The sequence below is a fragment of the Hesperophylax consimilis genome, chromosome 27, assembly GCF_061612785.1.
Source record: "Hesperophylax consimilis isolate HC1 chromosome 27, BYU_Hcon_1.0, whole genome shotgun sequence".
Taxonomy (NCBI): domain Eukaryota; kingdom Metazoa; phylum Arthropoda; class Insecta; order Trichoptera; family Limnephilidae; genus Hesperophylax; species Hesperophylax consimilis.
In genome coordinates this window covers 1,982,047-2,002,238 of record NC_142862.1, presented here as the reverse complement: position 1 = coordinate 2,002,238, position 20,192 = coordinate 1,982,047, and the positions used below count along the sequence as shown (strand labels likewise).

Genomic DNA, 20,192 nt, shown 5'->3' with positions numbered 1-20,192 from the left:
AACTTCTAAAACCTAGGTCTATACACTGCATATTGCAGTGCACCTGAAGGAAGTCATAATTTCACTGAACTGCTATTGTAGTTGGTCGTATCCTAAGGGTTAAACAAAGTCTGTTTTAGTAATTAATTTATTGTGTAAGTTTTTAATAGCTAACATTATATATATATATTTTGGAAAATATACAGTTTTTACGTAAATTTGGATCAACATTGAAAAAATTCACATTTGAGAAAGAATCCGTTACTTTTAATCCGAAACTGTATTGGTGGAAACTTATCAGTGCTACGTAAAAGTAACAGAATGGAAACTTATCAGTGTTACGTAAAATTAACAGAATGGAAACTTATCAGTGTTACGTAAAAGTAACAGAATGGAAACTTATCAGTGTTACGTAAAATTAACAGAATGTAAACTTATCAGTGTTACGTAAAAGTAACAGAATGGAATACATAAAACCATGTACAAACTTTGGCAAAAAAAATGCCCATATCCCTTTTTACCTTATCCCCCTGACAATAGCCCGACCCCTTTCGTGGTCGTCCACCAGGATTGTCGTTGGGTATTTAACAATGTCTCCTAGTTCTGCTTATACAACTTTTCTTCAAAACATCGGCACATTAGTACAGGCAGTTAACGACAGAATAACACGGTAGTTAAGATATTATGTTAACCTTTACACTACCGCTTTTCGACATAATGTCCGTAGTCCACATACAAGTGCACGTGAGTGGTTTTGCGGATTGCGTGGGATAGAGAAAGAATTCAAGTAATGTACTCGCTAGGTTTTGCGCACCGAGAAGAGCATCAAAGGATTCCTACAGTGGGATTGCATCGCAACGATACTAATGCTACGTCGCGGTCGCTAGTAAGCTTCAAGGCGCGAAGTGGTAGCCTGTCATCTTAGTATCTTGCCAAAATTCAAGCTTTAAAATGATCCGAAATAATTGTTTTGATGTAAGTAAGCGGCGCTATATAAATTGTCCAGTAAATTAATTAATTAATGATTAATTCATTTTGGTGACAAAGACAAAGAAAGCATTGACTTTTTTTCTATTAGTAGTTTTTTAAGTGCGACTGTTTCTTAATATTCTGCTAAATATACTTTTTTTTAAATAACTTCCATGGCAAAAATTCCAAGCAATCTCAATTCATCGCATTCAATACGGATTCATAAAAGACTAACCATTCATAATAGTATATGATTCATTTGCATTCAACGGGTTAATAATGTGTGATTGTGTATAAAAAAATATTACATGAAACAATAATGAAAATAATAGTAAAATGAAAAAATATACCACATCTTTGAATAAATAAATAACTAATTATTGAAAACAATATAAGCGACTCTTAAACGAAAATTTGAAACGGAAAAAGATTTGGTTGCTTCTAAAAATTGAACCCAGGACCTTGCCTTGCCACCGAGCTAATAAGACCATATCCCCTTTGCTCATATTTAACTGTACCACACTTCGACTAAAAACTAAAAACATTATCTTAATTTTCTTACGAAAAATCTTGCAATCGTACAGAAAGATAGCAGCCAATAAAAATATGCGTTAAGATAATTAAGATGATGTTGGTAGTTCTTAGACAAAGTATAATACAGTTAAATATGACCGAAGTCGATAGGGTCGAATTAGCTCAGTGGCAGACAAAGCCCCGGCAAGGTTGAGGTCCTGGGTTCAATTCCTAGATGTGAACGAATCTTTTTCTGATTTTTCTGTTTCTAATTTTCGTTCGAGAGTAGCTAATATTGTCTTTATTGACTAAATATTACAATTAGAGGTTTTACTCAATAAGTTATTCCAAAAATAAATAACTTTTAAAGTTTAAAAATAACCGGAGAAATCAAAAATAAATTGCGGCAATAACAGTTCTTAAACTTACATAATTCAAAGATGTGATATAAAGGTTAACACACAAATACAATGATACCTAAACAAATTATTATGAATGATGTGCTACATAACTAATTATTCATATTGCAGTGAATAATAAAAAAATGGCAAAATAACAATAACGTCTCAATTCAAAGAATAATTTTAAAAACCCAGTTTAAAAATTTTTTTTTTTTAAATTTAGCAAACAGGACATAGTAAATATCTCAAATATCCAATTTAATTTAATTTAAAACTATCAAAAGAACTATGACATAAATTAGTCAGTCTCACCTTTAGAACTCGTATGTGAGTCACAAGCCCAAAGGGTTTCAGTCTCACCCGTGATATCAACTTCCAAACCCGTATGTGAGTCACAAGCCCAAAAGGTTTCAGTCTCACCCATGATATCAACTTCCAAACTCAAATGTGAGTCACAAGCCCAAAGGGTTATCAGTCTCACCCGGAATATCAACTTCCGAACTTATATGCGAGTCGCAAGCCCAAAGGGTTTCAGTCTCACCGATGATATCAACTTCCGAACTCGTATGTGAGTCACAAGCCCAAAGGGTTAACTCTTTCAGTCCGGACCTTTTACTTTTATATTAAAATACTGAGTAATGTTATTATTCTTTGACAGCTATGAGACCACCTTGTGAAAAGGGTGTGCAGCGTTTACTTAATGCAACACATACCTGAATCGGGATCTTCGTGTGGTCTCAGCGGCCGTGATATGCTCTTTCTTTTGGAGGGGGAGTGCTTCAGAGCTACAAGTAAAATAAAAACATTATAGAAATTGCAATGATTATATATTTTAAGATTTTTAACTTATCAAAAAAGAAATAACATGAGTTGAAATACAAACAGTTCAATGAAATATTTTAATTACATAAGATATATTTTTTAATTCAAATGCGACTCATATATGAGTCGACATTTGTAGTGGGACTCATATACGAGTTGCACCAGCTGAAAGGGTTAACATAAATAAAATGTAATTTACCATTATTGTGTAGGACGAGAAACATTCAGTATATTAATAATGATTAGTAAATAACATAATTTTCTGAAAAATACCAGTTTGTCCAGGGTTTTGCCACTCAGAATCAATTATTAAATTGTAAACATACAAATGATTACCTATATGCAAATAACTTTTTAAATGATCCCCGAAAGCATTAAAATAATGTAATTTTTTTAAAAACAATATTCTAACTAACCTGTTTTAAATAGATGTAATTTACAACAAACAAAAACAATCATGCAGTAAAATACCTCACAGAATTAAAAACATAAATGCAGTTCCAAAAAGTTTAGAAATTACTTTTTAAATACAATGATTATTATAATTTATTTTTGTTAGAAGAAGAAGATAATACTAATAAATCTAAACGAAACATGAAACAGAATAAGACACAGAAAAATAATAAGATAACGGTCTCAACTGGGAATCGAACCAAGAATCTCTGTCTTAACGGAACAACGTCTTCAATCACTCGAACATTGGGACCTAATTATCATACGTCATTTTTGCCGATCTCATATTTCAAATTCAGAATTAACAATATAATACTGCGACTAATTTTTCCCATATTTGTGGCAGCTATCTTTTTGAATAATTACAAAGTTCTAAAGAATTGGTTTGTAACCTAGATAGAGTCTCGGTTAAACAACTTGTCTTTTAAGGCGATGCACTACGTCGTGTAATATTTCGAATCGAGCCGCTATCAATAACACATCTTACGTAGATGGCGATAAGGCTTAAATTCCCGCTTAACACCATCCGCCTGTTTTCATTTATGCAAGAAAAAAACATGGTCAAAAAGTGCCTTTTATTTTATTTTGTGGATGTTCAGGCACAAATATTTAAATGTTTTTCGTCATTTTATAAATAACTTAATTTGCCACATTATACAATAAAATCATAACCGAAAATGGGTTCGTAAGTAGGAGATTTTGAACTTCAAAGCAGTTTTCATAGGCCTATGCATTATTTTTTTCTGGGCATATAAAAAGACTTATCTAAAATATACTCAATTATTTCGAAGGCCAGGATGTATTCTACTCGCAGTATTTAATTAAAGCATCTGAAATATTTCTAGGCGACCAAATTTTCAAACCAAAAACACATGATTTTAAATTACTACGTAGTGCATCGCCTAGATATAAACTTCAAAAGTTAATAAAAGAAAATTTGTTCCAATAAAAATAGAATATGTTTGTTAGTTTCATTATATATGTATTATTATTTAACTGAAGTTCAGTCTAATGACTGACATGGTTGATTCACGGGTAGCACAGCAATACAAACTATTCACACTTCAAACAATGTGTAAAAAGATCAACAGCTTAAAAACTTTGTGGTATTTGGTTCCAGAATATTTATTTGGGAGAAGTAAACGTGGAAAAATTGTGTAAGGTGAAAAACGACAACCATATTAGGCAAACGGACTGACTGTCCAATCTACAAACATAATAAATAAGTTTTAAATATAAATAATATTGATTTCATTGTTTACTATTTTTTCAATCAGCGAACGAAATCGAAAAACTTGTAGGGTAAACTAGACTGTGATAGTCCACAACTAGTAATTGCCCACAACTAGTGATTGCCCACTCTCACTTATATTGTCATTTTCTCACTAATGTGGGTAAATATTTCAAATCTTAAAAGATTTCAACATTTTTAATTTAATGTGAATTGACAAACTGCAACAATGGCAGAAACATTCATTTTGTTGAAAAAAGAAACTAGATTTTTTGAAGAGCTTTGTGATTTTTTCAATGTTGTTCATTTTCTTATAATATATTAACGTTTTACCTATTACATATTGACTGTGTTTTGGTAAAACCCTTCAAGCCCATTGATGGATTATATTTTGAAGAGACGTGAAGTGAAAAAATAGATTCTACTTTTTTACCTCCAGTTAACCTCTAATGCTTCCAACGCTCTAACTAAAGCAATTGAATCCAGTCTACGTGCACCGCTCATCATGTTCTAATATTGGAACACGTTTCGATGAGATATTAGTGTGCAATTATATTAATAATAAGTGTTTTATTATCTTCTTCTTTTATGTAACAAATAGATATAATGATATCTTCCCTGGGATCTCCCGTGCTGAGCGTAGCGTCTATAGCGTCTCTAATTGTATAGCTATAACAATTTTATAATTGTTTAAGCCACATTTTGGGAAGGTTAATTTTCAGTGGTTTCCTAAGTTGTGGCGGCTCTGCAGTTGTGACTTTTGGGTGTGCTAGAGTGTTAATATTTAATAAAATGGCATTATTGATATTGTTGTAGTCTGAAACGTTTTTTTTTTTTTTTCGAAAATTCGATTTTATGTATGATCAAATTTTCGAAATCAAATCAAATCAAAAGATCGAATTTTTGAAAAAAAAATAAAAAAACGTTTTCGGCTACAACATCAATAATGCCATTTTATTTTAATGTTAGCACACTACTACTCCCAAAAGTCAGGAGCCACCACTGCTTCAAATTTATGAGTAAAAAATTTTGCTATTTCGAGAAATTACTCAACCCTCAAATATCTCATATTTATAAATAGAATTGCATTACAATTTTACATCAAAATTTAAAAAAATAAATAACCACTTTCAGATGTACAGTTTGGTTTGTACTTCGAGATTTTTAATTCATTTTATATTCTCTTGTAAAATTTTCATTTTTGGCTTGAAGGGTTTTACCTAACCACAGTTGAAATGTTCAGGTTGTTTATTTATTATTATATTTAACGATTTTTATCGAATCACTAAAATGGGCAATCACTGTCATTATTGTGGGAATCAAGTGGCCAATCACTGTACATTAGCTATATGTTTTTTTGTTCATTTAAAAAATATTGTCATTTGGTTATGGAGTAATACAATCGATGGAAAGATTTGATAGGTAATTAATTAAATATTATGAAACTTTTTAATGTTTTGTAGTATGGCGGGTAGGACTAAACCTACACATTCAAAGTCAAAATTTATCACAAGTGTAACTCATGTTTGTTAGATACGCAAAGTAAATACAACAAGTGATTTCAGTGCAAGGGTTTAAAACACTTCTAACTAACATTGACACACGGGAATAGAAGAAAGAAAAGAAAGTAATGTAAGGAAATGAAAATATGTTTTTTTTTGTTGTTTGTTTTTGGGGTGTTATGCCGTGTTGCGCTAACTCCTTCTTTAGCCGACGTTTCGGACAGCGTTGCAGTGTCCATCATCAGGGCAGATCCGGTAGATCCGAAGATGTAGACACATCTTCGGATCTACCGGATCTGCCCTGATGATGGACACTGCAACGCTGTCCGAAACGTCGGCTAAAGAAGGAGTTAGCGCAACACGGCATAACACCCCAAAAACAAACAACAAAAATGCTTTTGGCCGTGAGAATCTAAAAACTTACCTGAAAATATGTTGCCCAAGAATCATTAAAAGAATTTTGTTTTCGACACATTAATAATAATCAATATTTTAACATTAAATCGAAATAATTTTTTAATTCTACAGATTTAATTTTAAAGGATCGAAGAGAACAGCTTATTTTAAAGGTAACTGTAGCATTGAAAATTAGTTGTAGTTTCAATATAGCTTAACAGATGTCAGCGGTGTGTAAATCTAAGTTATTGATATTTATTTTATGTAGTTTTAAGATGTTTCCGTAGGTGGCAGTAGTGACGCCACATGACAGAGACAGCATGTTGGCTGTACCCGAATGGTTACGAGTACAGCTGATGCTAGCCGATCTCCAGGCCGGCAGCTCAGTACAAGTTCCCCCCCAGTAGTTTTTTGAAACTACAACTATTTATCAACACTACAGTTACATATAAACATTAAAAGTATATAAATTATTTCTACACATCTAGTTGCAACGGTCACCAACACAAACAGATATACTTACTGAATCCTGTTTGTCCGTTCATATTAATATTTGCCGGAAAAGAAGCAAGGTTATCGTGTTAGCCAAATGTTACAAGCATCTTTAAATAATCTAATCGCTAAACCTTCTTAACCTTTTGGACGAGTTAATCAGCTCAGGTTTTATAATACCCGAACCCGGAGGATTACCGACGATAAAAGTTACCGGATCAAGGGTTGATACAAACGCGGCCAAAAGGTTAACTAAAAACAGTGGAGAAACAATAATGATTAAAAACGTTTACATCATTTGTTTTGGCAGTTATTAGTTTCTATGTAAATTAACCCCTCAGGCATTTAACATATTCTGTCAGAAGGTATCAGAGTACCGCTTCACAATAAAATCTAAATAAATGGAATAATACGGGCATGTGCCTAGTATGGTGGCTGTAGAAAACAAAAAACTGTAATCATTTAAATTTTTATGAACAAAGAAACACCAAAAAAAAAAATTATATTCCATTCCACAGAATTTTGTTTTAAGAATGGTTCACCTTATGTTTTCAATAACACTGAACTAAAAGTACTGATAAATTGGTATTTTAAACATTACTGTCACCTCATTTTTTTTTCATTTCATATAAAAATTCAGTTTTATAAAATTTTCACAAATTGTGATCGGAACCTTTGATTTCACAGAGGTGTAAATATTGATTCTTCTGTGGTTAACCTCTAGATCTGATTATAAAGTGTGATGTTTTCCGTTTCTAACACGGTTTAGATCATATTTCTAACCATGATTAGTTGTATTAGAAACCATTATGAGCTATTCCCAAAAGCGAACAAATAAGCCTGAGAGGTTAACTACTAATATACATATAATAATATATTCAAGTATAATTTCAGTATTGAGAATATTGAAACCTATCAATGACTTAAATAAATTAAAAAAAGTGTCGAGTTAAAATACATTAACTTTCGTAGTAAATGTTGCATAAAAAAATTGTATATATAATATTATCACATAACATCTAATACATAAATCAATAAGTTGTGTTTAGGAAGTATTTAATGTAAGTTGTCAGTTTTTGTTTTACAACTAATTAACAGTGTATATATAATTATTAGTTTCAGAACCATGCATAAATGTCCACTCTATAAAAGTATCAATAAATCTTAAAATAACATTTTTAAATAATATTATTAATTATGGGTTTTGATTGAATAAAAATTATAAAAATGCAGGATTAAAGATTTTTATAAATGGGATAATAATAAATTCTAAATGGCAAAACCATGCACAATCACGCCATAAAAAAATTTAAGTTACAAATTTATTAAAAAAATTAAAAATACGATTGGTTGAAAAATAACTTTTCCCTTTGGCTAATGCCTAGTTCATACGAGGACAAGGCAATATTTTAGTGTACCAGCCCTGGACACATTGTCACAATGAACAAAGAAATTGTCCTAGAAGGTGATCGGATAATTCATCAAAATAACAATTCAACACACTTTTAAAAAGTTATATAAAGTCTTGAAAAGTGATGAAATTAAAACTAGGTTGAATAGGTTATGTAGGGAAGGTTAGTTTTTTTTCGTTGCTTTTAATGACTTTACATCACTTTCCAAAAGATGTGTTGAATTGTCATTGTGTTGAGTTATCAAGGAACCGTCCGTGTTACAATAGAGATAGACCGGCAGGATATCTCCGCAGGACAATGTCTTACCCCCTCCACCATTAACCACGTACACTCGCACTTGGACAAGACAGTAGGACAATAGCAAGTCGCTTCAAGCGTACGTATCTCGGCTCTTGGCGTTTAGATCTCGTATTTAGGGTTAAAAATGTTTCATAAAGGGAACAATACATTTTGGCATAAAAGACCTAATGTTTCTCGCGAACTCGCGCATAATGCGTCGTCATGGATCCATTTTTGCAGAGTTCTGCATTTGAACTACGGTTGAATTTTTGTATATTCCCATTGTCCAGTCATGCGCGGACGAGGTTGTTCACAGAGCTGTGACAGGACAATATTGAATAGTTTTCTGTTTTGTCTTCGTGTGAACTCGGCATAAATATCGATTTATTTTGAAGAGGAGATTATTAACTGAAGGAATCATACATTTACTCAATTCAAAAAAATTTGACACCCGAGAAGATTTTTTTAAAACCAATCGTAAATGTTATCTAATGAATTTAACCATTTAAATGCCAAATTTTCCATAATATTTTAACTGAGCCGTTCAACAGGTCAAATAAAAACATTACAGAAATAGAAACTAAATGCTACACATCAGTTTTAGTTAAGATTATATATTTTCTAAGTGGGTACTACATTTACAAGGTGATGAATAATAAAAATTGTAAGGATGCGAAAAAAAAATTTAAAAATACCAAAAAATGCAAATCATTATTTGAGAACCACTGGAATTCTCTACAAAGGGGCTTAAATTTCAACAGAATTGATTAAAATCTATATACAGGGTGAATTATACTAATTAAATGTCATCTAAACTGACATAAATGAGTTAAATAATTTACAGTAGTGTCGTCGATAAACACCATTTCTTTTGTGGTTTTCAAAAAGATATGCAAAAAGAACTTAAAATAACTAACTACACATTGGAAATCATATAAAATTGAACAAAATTATTCTTGCACAAAAATGATTCGCCGATATCATTTTGTTAAAAAAAAAAAAAAACTTTTAAAATAAAACCAATCGGCAAATAAATTTGAAAAACGTTCACAAAATGAAAAATTAGAGCCAAAGTTTGCTGTCACATTTTTATTTGAAAATACGGAATGACATTTTACGGACACATTCAAAAGCGAATTTCAATCAATAAAGCCCTTTACTGCCGTTGAGAAGCCATTATCGTAAAGGTCCAAATTAACGAAAAACATCACAAAACCCAGACTGGAATGTTTATGTATGTTTATTACAAACAAAAACATTTGGAACATCATCAGGTCAACCTTTGTTTCTGGGCTTTAGAATCATTACCGCTTACTACACAATTCTATTGAAAACAATCATGCATTCCTCCCTAGCGTTCATATATTTATTATCATTTTATTTATGTAATTAGTTTTATTGGTCTCATTTCTTACATGCAAAGGTGGGAAAGATCTTAACATTGCCATTTTTAAAACATGTTTTACTTGACCAGCACAAATTCCACATTTGTAAGATGATATTGTTCAAAAAAAGAGAAATTAAAAATAAAATATATTTTTCACTAAAGAAGAAGATAATACTAATAAATCTAAACAAAACATAAAACCGAACAGACTATGTTCTGAGAACAGAACAGAAGCAAAAGACACAGAAACATCAAAAGGTAAAGGTCTCAACTGCGAATCGAACCCAGGATGTAGTGTCTGACCGGGATAACGCCTCTAACCACTCGGCCATTGAGTCCTAATTATTCTACATCATTTTTGTCCATCTCATATTTCAAATTCAGAATTAACAATATTATCTTGCAACTAATTTTACCTATATTTTTGGCAGTTATCTTTTTAAATGATTACAAAGTTCTAAAGAATTGGTTTGTAACCTAGACAGTGTCTCGAATAAACATATTTGACTTTTATTTATATGGGACACTTATTGTTGAGAATGTTACCTTTTTATTTTTCTGTGTCTTGTTCTGTTTCATGTTTCGTTTAGATTTCTTGGTTTCATCTTCTTCTTTCATTAAAGAAATATATAATTCATCAATGTAACATTTTACATTGATGAATTATATATTTTCAGCTATATTCACAAGATACGCAAGCACTCCCGATGAGTTAATAAAATTGCATAACGAACCATGTAATTTAGACTAAAAGGAATAAACTTTCATCCCAATGGCTTACAAAGACCCTTTCCAAAACATAATTATGCGAGTTCCACAAAAAAAAAAACGTTTGAAATTTCAAAGCTTTTTCAAAAAAAATAATTTTTTTCTCAATACAACAAAATTAAAATTTGACAAAAATTATTGTTTCAGTAGTAAAAATAACAAATTTTTATTCTGGGACATTGTGACAATCACAAAAAAACAGTCACAGTACACCAACGTTTCATCCATATCCAAAAGAAAACGTGACAGTAAAAAAACAAAATGGCTTCCGGAAACGAAAATCAAAATGGCGGCGTGCACAATCAATTTAATTATGCGTTATTATTGTTACCTATATAGCTGGTGACCAGGGTTCGGAACTTCCTGTGGTTTCCCTTTATTTCCGGTAGATCAACTATAATATTATATTATTATTTTACAACAATGTCTTTTTCAAATGCAAACAATGATTATTTCGTACCTTCAAATGTGCGAGGGGCTAATGTTACAACACGGGGGACACACATAGAGATATGGTTCTGTTCCAAATTGTATTCAAAACGGTCAAATAAAACTTAAACTCACTTAGGCTTGATATGTCTGATTTGTACAAAAATTAGCACATTTGGAGTAAAAAATGTTATGGGCACTTTGCTGTCCGGTAACATTTTTTTTTTAATAAAAAAATTATCATTCACATTTTCACCACATGTCACCACTGTTTTATCCTTTGTCACAGTTTGAAAACGCATCTGGCAATATTTTATTCGAGTTTCGTTGAATAATATATGTACGTATCTACATTGGCGCGCTTTTACAATCACAACGAAATGGCATGGCACCATTCGTCTCATTTTTAACTATTATTATTTAGTGTGTATGAAAGAGCGAAGACGCTTTTTAACACACTTGCTAATAACAGCTGTTGAACACGAGAAACAATGCCAATGACAGTGACGGAGTGTGGATTTTTTTATAATTTGTTTTTAATTGAAAAAAAATGTTACCGGACAGCAAAGTGCCCATAACATTTTTTACTCCAAATGTCCTAAGGAAAAGCTGGTTAAAGTTTGTCGGGTACGTGCCGATACACCCTGTATATATTGAACTTCATTATTGTAAAATATCCAAGACTGAAAGATATCCAAAAGTGGAAGATATTAAAATTGGAAGCAACCCAAAACTGGAAGATATTCATTTTGCTTTAGGATATTACTTATATTACTGGGATAGTTAAAAACAAAAATAAAAATGTCGCTTTATCAAGCGTGGTATTGTCTAAATTTTGGCTTTAACGAAAATGTATTTTTATTTATTGATATTCTTGTCAGCCCCTGAGGGTCAACTATAGCGCAGGGAATGTTTATCGAACACCTACGGCATCATAAAATATCCATTTTAGTGTATAAACAATAAGAAAAAACACCATATTGTTTGTTCTATATTTTTCAAAAAGTGTTTGAAACTCGCATAGTAACTACGAGACATAATGTTTATATATTTTTCTTATAAAAAACCCTAAGAATGCATATTTGGAACAGAACCCGCATAGGAATAAAAATCTTAAAAAGCCTTACATGTATAAATTGCTAGCCAGTTATTTTGTGTAGACTTTTCTATGAAGGAATTCAATTTACATTACGGGGTACAGATATTATTCAATTTCAAAAGGGCACAATTTTAATAACACACAAACTACGCCTACTCCATTTATTCCTCAGATGACAGAATATTTCAAGATTGTAATGTGTAAAACAATGTGATGTTTGATTTAACGGTAGTGTTGGAAATACAACCAAAACTTTAATTATTATTATATTGTAAAAATTATACCTTCAATAGGATTTAATTTTTTTTTAATTAAAGAAATATAATGCACACATAAAGATCTCGTCAAGTTAATTTCTTGACCCTGACAAATTTTTAAGGTCTATGCATACTAAAACATAAAAAACGTGGTATGTAACAAGGAAGATATAGGGTTCTCATGCTTTTAGACATAAAATAAAGAAGAATGCCATATAGATTTGAATGGAAATCAATGTCACCACCGACTTGGTACTTCCTGGTTCTACCCTATTGAGCACGCACTCTATCTCACTTGCATTTGTCTGAAACTGTATTGCCTGATTGCCGTTCCATTTGAATTTCATAGCAGATAAGGAAAATTATTTTTTTAAATAATTATGATTTAATTTTGGAGGTGGGTATGGGTACCGCCATCCCTGGAACCATTTATTGGATAACCAACAACTCTGCCATAGGTCACCCCAAGTGGTTCACTACGTTTGATAACTTAGCAGGTGTGCCCGGGTTCACGCGGTGAGGTTTGCCCACCAACTGCGTGGAAGGCCGGATCAGGAGACTGGTTGAGGGAGACCTTTTGATCTCTCCAACAGGACTCTCTCGGAACATCACCTTGCACCGCAATGGGAGGGAAGGATTAATGCTCCCGTCACTCCTGACCAACTGACCCCCATCCTTCCTTTCCTAAAAAGACCCTCCACATAGCATCCCCAAAGATGATATAGGCCCTGAGGGGAAGTATTTTCGTTGGGGTCTCCTGTGTGAATCTTGTGTAAGTAAAAAAAATTTGAGAACTTGAGAATTACTGAGAAATAATTGTCAAAGTAGTCTCTCTCTAAACTCAAGAAAAATCGAAATCCTGTTGACCTCAAAACTGAAATTGAATTGAAATATTGTATGAAAAAGAGTTCCTCTTCAACTTACAACATTAAACAGTCAATGTCAGACATGTTAAAATCATGGCAGTTCAAATGTGCATACACACCCCCTTACTTATAAACGCGGTATGAATATTATGGGACACATAAGGTCAGAACAGTGAAAAACTTGACTTATTATGATGGCGTTTGTTTGGTTAAAACGGTCTTAAACCAAGCTCAAGGCTTGCTTTACCACAGCAACACTGTACGGGCGTGTGAGAATCTAATTAGTAAGACGGACATGATATAGCACGTTTTTGATGTTTAGTGAATGCAGATCTTAAATCGTCAATAAGCATTGGAATATTAATAAATAGACAAAGTATAATATCACTATAAATCCCATCTCCTGGTAAAACAAGAATGTATTAGTATTGTTAGCAGGTTGTTAATACAGACCAAAATATTAGTGTATTTATAATATATTATTATTAGCAACAGTGGCAACAGCCGTGCGTGACTTACGTGATGGGATCTTGGTGAACACTTTCTTGGCCATGAAGTCCTGAAACCGCTGTGCATAGAAGCTGGGCCGATGTACCGATACTGTGTCCTGAAATTAATATATTTATGTGAGGGGCAGAATATTAAAAGGCCTCTAAGCTGCAGAAATGTCAGCTTCATTATTGTAAAATATTTAAGACTGGAAGATATCCAAAATTGGAAGATATCCAAAAATCGAGGACGTCTTTTTTTATTTTTTTTTTATTTTATTCACATATAAACCCGCTAAACTACTTATGTAGTTTGTCAGCAGGGACATAGAGACAACATTTATAAAATCATAAGATACAATTTGAACGGTACATAATTACATAAATTGGTTACATTGCAGAAAAGTTTAAATAGCAGCATAAAAAGCCTTATATAATAAGCAAGTAAAAATAAATGTATGAACAAATTAGTATTATCAACAAGTACATCAATAGTTTCATAAATAGAGGTAGGTAGTCAGGTATTACAAAATAATTGTTTTTCCATTTTCTAACAATATGAATTCCATTTCGGGGGCATCAGTATAAATCATTATTATCCAATAACCATTTCCTTAGATTATATTTAACATTAGCAGTATACATGTTATTATTTTTAATTGTCATTGGTAATAGGTTAAAAATTTTGGGTACTATATAGTTTAAAGTTCTTTCACCATATTTATTAGTACATTTCGGAACTACCAGTCCTTCATTTTGAGAGAATCTTGTGTTATGTTTATGGCAAACTCTTTCCCTATACAATGAATCAGACAATATAACATGTTGACTTACAATATTATAAAACAATAATCCTCTGACAGGTAAAATATTCAGACACTTGTATATTAATTTAACCGGTCAGCAACGTAAGCAGATATACACGATAAAATAACGATAGCAGTCAAGTACAATAAGCGTGTTTACACGTCAACGCGTGTGTTTCCACAAAAATCGTCATAACTCCGTTATTCTTCTAGTGACATCCCTAAAACAAAAAGTAGAATATTCGTATTGAATGAAGCTTCACATCTCTATTCAAAGTTATCCATAGAAACCCGTAAAAAGACCTACTCAGTGGAAGCAAATTTTACCCGCCAAATCGTAAAACGACGCCAAGAAAGCCGTTTGACGTGCCGACCCGCCTCGCAAGTTTAATTATTTTTTTAAAAATATATTTTGTATGAAATGGTCAAAAAGTGAAGTGACAGAATTGTTTATTGTACATTTGTACGATGAAATAAGTGTTTTTTTTTTACATTATCCGTGATTTTAGTATCGTTTTTACATAAAACATTACAGGTGAGTCATTTTTACAATTTTTTCATGTTTCCATTCTAAATTTAAATATTTACAAATGTTAATATTTATTTATGATACAACAATTTGAAAGCCTATTTTGTAACCTTTCTAAAACAGTTTTTACTATTCGGCTCCGTTCAGTAATGTTTCATTTATAGAGCTTTGATTGTGAGGCGGTAATAACACAACGTTTTCGTGAAATTGACATTTCGATAAAGACATTTTAGCTTCAAGTTCGCGAAAAGTCGGAGGGGTTAATGTTACTTCTGTGTTGATTGTCATATTTATGGATTAACAATTTTATAATGGAGTTTTGTAATGTTTGTATATAGCTTATATTAGTTTTACAAGAATGTCCCCAAGAAGTAATTCCATAACGTATAGTGGATTCAGCCAGAGATAAGTAGATTAACTTTAAAGTACTTATAGGCACGAAATATTTTATTTTATAAATCCTACCCACAATAGCTCGTAGACGTTTACAAACATTAGCAATGTGTATATCCCATTTCATGTAGCAGTCAATAGTAACACCCAAATATACATAACTTTTGACAAAATCAATGGTTTCACATGAACAGGGCTGTGCAACATTTTTATGTATGCAGTCAAATGTGTGTGTATATAATGAAGGAATTACATTACATCTGGCGTGTGGAGATCTGATGTCCATAATTTTAGTTTTTTTGGCGTTTATAAAGAGGCCTGCATCATGCGACCATTTCAGTAGGGCAATAAAATCATGTTGCATAAGGTTCATTGCAGTAACCAGATCTTCGTGCGATATTACGAGCGCCGTATCGTCTGCATAACAAACAAACAATTTTCTCATAATTGAGACATAAATAATATAAAGGGTTGGCCCTAGAATTGACCCCTGTGCAACACCTGTTGAGATATATTTTCTTTTGCCAAATTTTTTAAGAATTTTTACTCTTATTTGTCGATCAGTTAGTAAATTTTTTAATAAAACTAGCAGCTTTCCTCTAATTCCTATTGCCTCCAGTGTTTCTAATAGTTTATTTGTATCAATGGTATCAAATGCCTTAGAGTTATCTATGAATAAAACCAACACTTGTTTTTTTAGATTTAATTCATAATTTATGTGATTTGAAAATTCCTGAAGCAGCATTTCCGTACTTTTTTTCTTTTGAAATCCATATTGGTTGGGATCCAACAAAGAGAAAGATTCTAGATATTTATTAAGTTTTATGGAAATGTATTTTTCAAGTATTTTTTCTAGGGCTGGCAATATGCTTATTGGCCTATAATTTTGAATATCTGTATGTTTGCCCCCTTTGTAAATTGGCCTAATGATGCTACTTTTTAGTTCATCTGGTATTACTGCTTGCGATAAAATTAAATTGATAAAGTGTGTTATAACAGGCCCTAAAATATTAATATGTGTCTTAATGTCAAACATTCGAATGTTGTCAATCCCTGGTGACTTTGAATTGTTTAATTTGCTAACAATAATATTGATTTCTTGGCAGGTAGCTCTGGGTAGGTACATACTATGTTGCACTTCATTCGGCCTGACGGTCGATGCTAAATAATCACATTTATGTATCATAGAGCTAACACTATTTGTAAAATATTCAACAAACTTATCTGCTACGGTTTCTTCATTATTCGTATTTAACATATATTTCGAGATTATTTCGTCACAACTACTTTTGGACTTGCGTCCTAATAATTTATTTATTTCATCCCAAGTTTTTTTTGTATTTCCAAAATAATTTTTGAATTTATTGTTAAAAAAGGTAGACTTACATTTAATAATTTCTTTTGTCACCTTATTTCTGAAAGTTTTATATTCCAATTCAAAGAATTGATTGCTAGGAAAATTCTTCCACCTTCTGTACAATGAATCTTTTTTTTTAATGTTTTCTAAGATATTAGAAGTTATCCAAGGTTTTATTGACAGAGGTCTTTTTTTGGGTTTATAATTCATAACGATTTTACTCTGTTCATACAAATTCTTAAAGTTGTTTTTAATTTTACTATATAGTATATTGCAATCTTGTTCCTCAAGCAAGGAGTGCCACTTAAAATTATGAATGTTTTTGTCGATTTTGTTTTGCGATAAAAACGAAATTCTTTCCCCGTGTTCTGGGGCTTCTTTCCTTGCACTATATTTAATATTAACTGCAGTTAAAAAGTGATCTGCTATAGTAATATTATTACATACACATGAGGAAAGAGAATCGCTTTGTTTACATCCACTGTTAAATCGGACAAATATGTGGTCTAAACAAGTACGAGTAACTTTTCCTGCTAAAACTGCTTCTCTAGTTACGTCACAAATACATTTGATTAAATAATTATCCGACATTATATTTTCATATGCCATAATAATAGGGTTTTGACAATTTAACAAGTCTAGATTAATATCTCCTATAAGTAAAACATTTTCTTTGGGGCTTATAGTATGCAGAATGGCAGATATTTCATTAAGAAATTGTGGTTGGCTACAGTTGGGGGGGCGGTATATTGCTATGATGTTTAAAATACTCTTGTTTGGAAGTGTCATAGAGCCAAGCACACATTCAAAATGATTTGTTTCTATTGTTTTCTGTTGAAATGTGAATTCATTTCGAACATATAGCAATATACCTCCTCCAGATTTTTTAGTTCGGCAATAGTTGTAACAATTAAATCCAGGAATATTATACAGACAGACAAGATTCGGTGTTATAGCTGTTTCACATAACATTAACACATGAATATGCTTCCAACAAGTATTTAAGTAGACATTCAAAGTATCCCAGTATTTATAAATCGATCTAACATTCAACTGAAACAATATTAATATTTTCCATATTGTAGTTGCTATGAACCTTTAGCCAATCACAGAAATTATGAGTATTTTCATAATCTACCTCGTCATCTTCTTCAATGTAATTAGACGCCATAATCAATAGTTGCAAAGTCCTTGGCAAGGGCAGCCTTGTAGGCCGGGCAGGAGTCCTTGTCTCCAGTCGGATGTGCAGCGGGCTTCCCAAATCTTGTACAGGTGGCGCAGACAGGCTCGGCGGCGGCTTTTGGGCAGTTTATCCGGGCGTGACCTTCGCCTGCGCAGTGTCCACATCTTTGCTGGTCCTTGCAAAACTTGAAGGAATGTCCGATCATTTGGCACTTGGAGCACACTGTAAGTCCAATGAAGTCACGAACACGGCACACATTCCAGTCCACAAAGACTTTCCCCTGCTCCACCAGCACGTGACGAATGTGGGCAGGAACCTCGAAGACCCGGTGGCAAGTTGATCCAGTTCGAGCGCCAGCAAGGTGACTTAGCTTGCAACTTTTTACTGCGAAATCTAGGCCTGCTTTGTCCTGGGTTCCTGCTAAGGCATTTTTCAGGAAGCACTCGTCCGTTAGGTCACGAGGAACGTTGAAGAAGATCACCCTTGGAAGCCGTTTTGTTGGTAATCGAGCGCTTAGAGTGTCCGAGTTTGCTAGACATGGGGTTTTCAGAATTTTATCCTGATCTTCTTGTGTTGCAGTATGAATTACAACGCCTTTGTTTCGAATGCTCCTAATGCCCGTCACACGGATTCCAAGTTCTGATGGTCGTAATGTATCTTTTAGTAGCTGTTTCGTATCGTCGCTATCTTTTGTAGAATCCAGCTTTGGGAAGATGCATACAGCAGGTTTGGGGGTCCCAACGTTAAGTCCTGAGCGGTTGATTGATGGTATCATCTTCTGTGGGCCATTTTTCACAATATCGGCAAATGATAGGCTTGCTTCCGCGGCATCGGCTACTCTACGCATCACTGGTCCTAGATCCAACTCCAACTGCAATATTTTTTCTAACCTGTGTTGGTTTTCTGCTTTTTCAATCGCGATCTCTCCCTTTGCCACTATTAATTTGGCATTGACTGTTGCCAGATCAGCTTTGAAGCCCTCTCGTTCCAATAACAGCTGTGAAACTGATCTGAATACAGCGGATACATATGCGCTTATCCGCAGTTGTTGATCCTTTGAGACTCTTGACTGCTTTTCAGCAAGGACATCTTGGAGTGCTCTTAGACTTGCTTCAGTGTCGTTCAGTATCTGGACTGAGGACACTGGGATTTCACTCTCATTTTCAGACACGTCGGAATAGTCCAATGCCCTGTCAGATTCCTCATCTTCAACCACTGGAGAAATCATTCCCGGGGCCTTTTTTTGTAATGGGGACGTCATCATGTCCAGCATTCTTTTTTTACGCCGATGGCAGCATTCATCAGGCATCGGTGGGATGGACATTTCAATGAGAACAAACACACAATCTTAGGTTGTTTTAAAACTTTCGATAAAAATGTTTAGAATCCGCTAGAATAGTATTATTTTATTACTGTTTTATCAAATAAACTTTTTTGGCACTTAAATTTTCCATATAGATACTGTTTGCACACGAATTCGGAGGTTTTTTTTAGTTTTTTTGCAAGAGCAAAGTGTAAACACGAACTGTTGTCACTGCGATTATTGTTACATGTATGTATCTAAGACTGGAAGTTATACAAAATTACAAGATATCCAAAAATGGAAGACGTCTAAGACTGGAAGTTATTCAAAATTGTAAAATATACAAAATTGAAAGACATCTGAAACTGAAAGATGTACAAAAATTTTCAAGGGTAGAAGATATCCAAAATTGAAGGATATCCAAGACTGTAAATTATGAAGACATATTATAGACTAAAACTGTAAGATATCTGAAACTGGAAGATATCTAAGACTGTAAGATATACAAATCTGTAAGATATGCAAGACTGGAGACACAACCTTGCTCAATGAAGACAATAGTACTCACCCCGTCGTGTATCATGGATTTCCATGTGTGTTCCAGCTTCTTGCGGAAGCGGTAGGACTGCAGAATGTCTATGACTCCCACGTACAAAAGCAGGCGCTCTCCTTTGCCATTTCTGGCCGGAATTCCTCCCGGACTGGAAACATCACAAACAATACATTATTACACGTGGAATAAGAAGCCCGAGAATCCGAGATAAACTAAACAAAGGTCATGTATTAAGAATGCCAGAAGGTCTAATTTCCAATGTTATTCCAAAAGGAAGACGTCCAAAGTTGGGAGAACAGCTCCAGAGATGCGCGACGAGACTTTG

The 20,192-nt window shown here is 33.0% G+C and overlaps 1 protein-coding gene across 11 annotated transcripts in view; it reads right to left on the bottom strand.

Moving 5' to 3' along the window:
- The window catches only part of PIP5K59B (Phosphatidylinositol 4-phosphate 5-kinase 59B), a 95,080-nt gene that overhangs the window by 52,073 nt on the left and 22,815 nt on the right, over nucleotides 1-20,192 (bottom strand). For 8 of the 11 annotated variants that reach the window (XM_089648020.1, XM_089648021.1, XM_089648017.1 and 5 more), the window contains 4 exons: nucleotides 19,883-20,015; nucleotides 13,775-13,862; nucleotides 10,936-10,998; nucleotides 2,576-2,647 (listed from right to left, as the gene is read on the bottom strand). In XM_089648020.1, the coding sequence (XP_089504146.1) occupies nucleotides 2,576-2,647; nucleotides 10,936-10,998; nucleotides 13,775-13,862; nucleotides 19,883-20,015 (356 nt within the window). The remainder of the gene's footprint in view (nucleotides 1-2,575; nucleotides 2,648-10,935; nucleotides 10,999-13,774; nucleotides 13,863-19,882; nucleotides 20,016-20,192) is intronic. The other 3 variants (XM_089648023.1, XM_089648015.1, XM_089648016.1) reach the window with 1 other exon arrangement.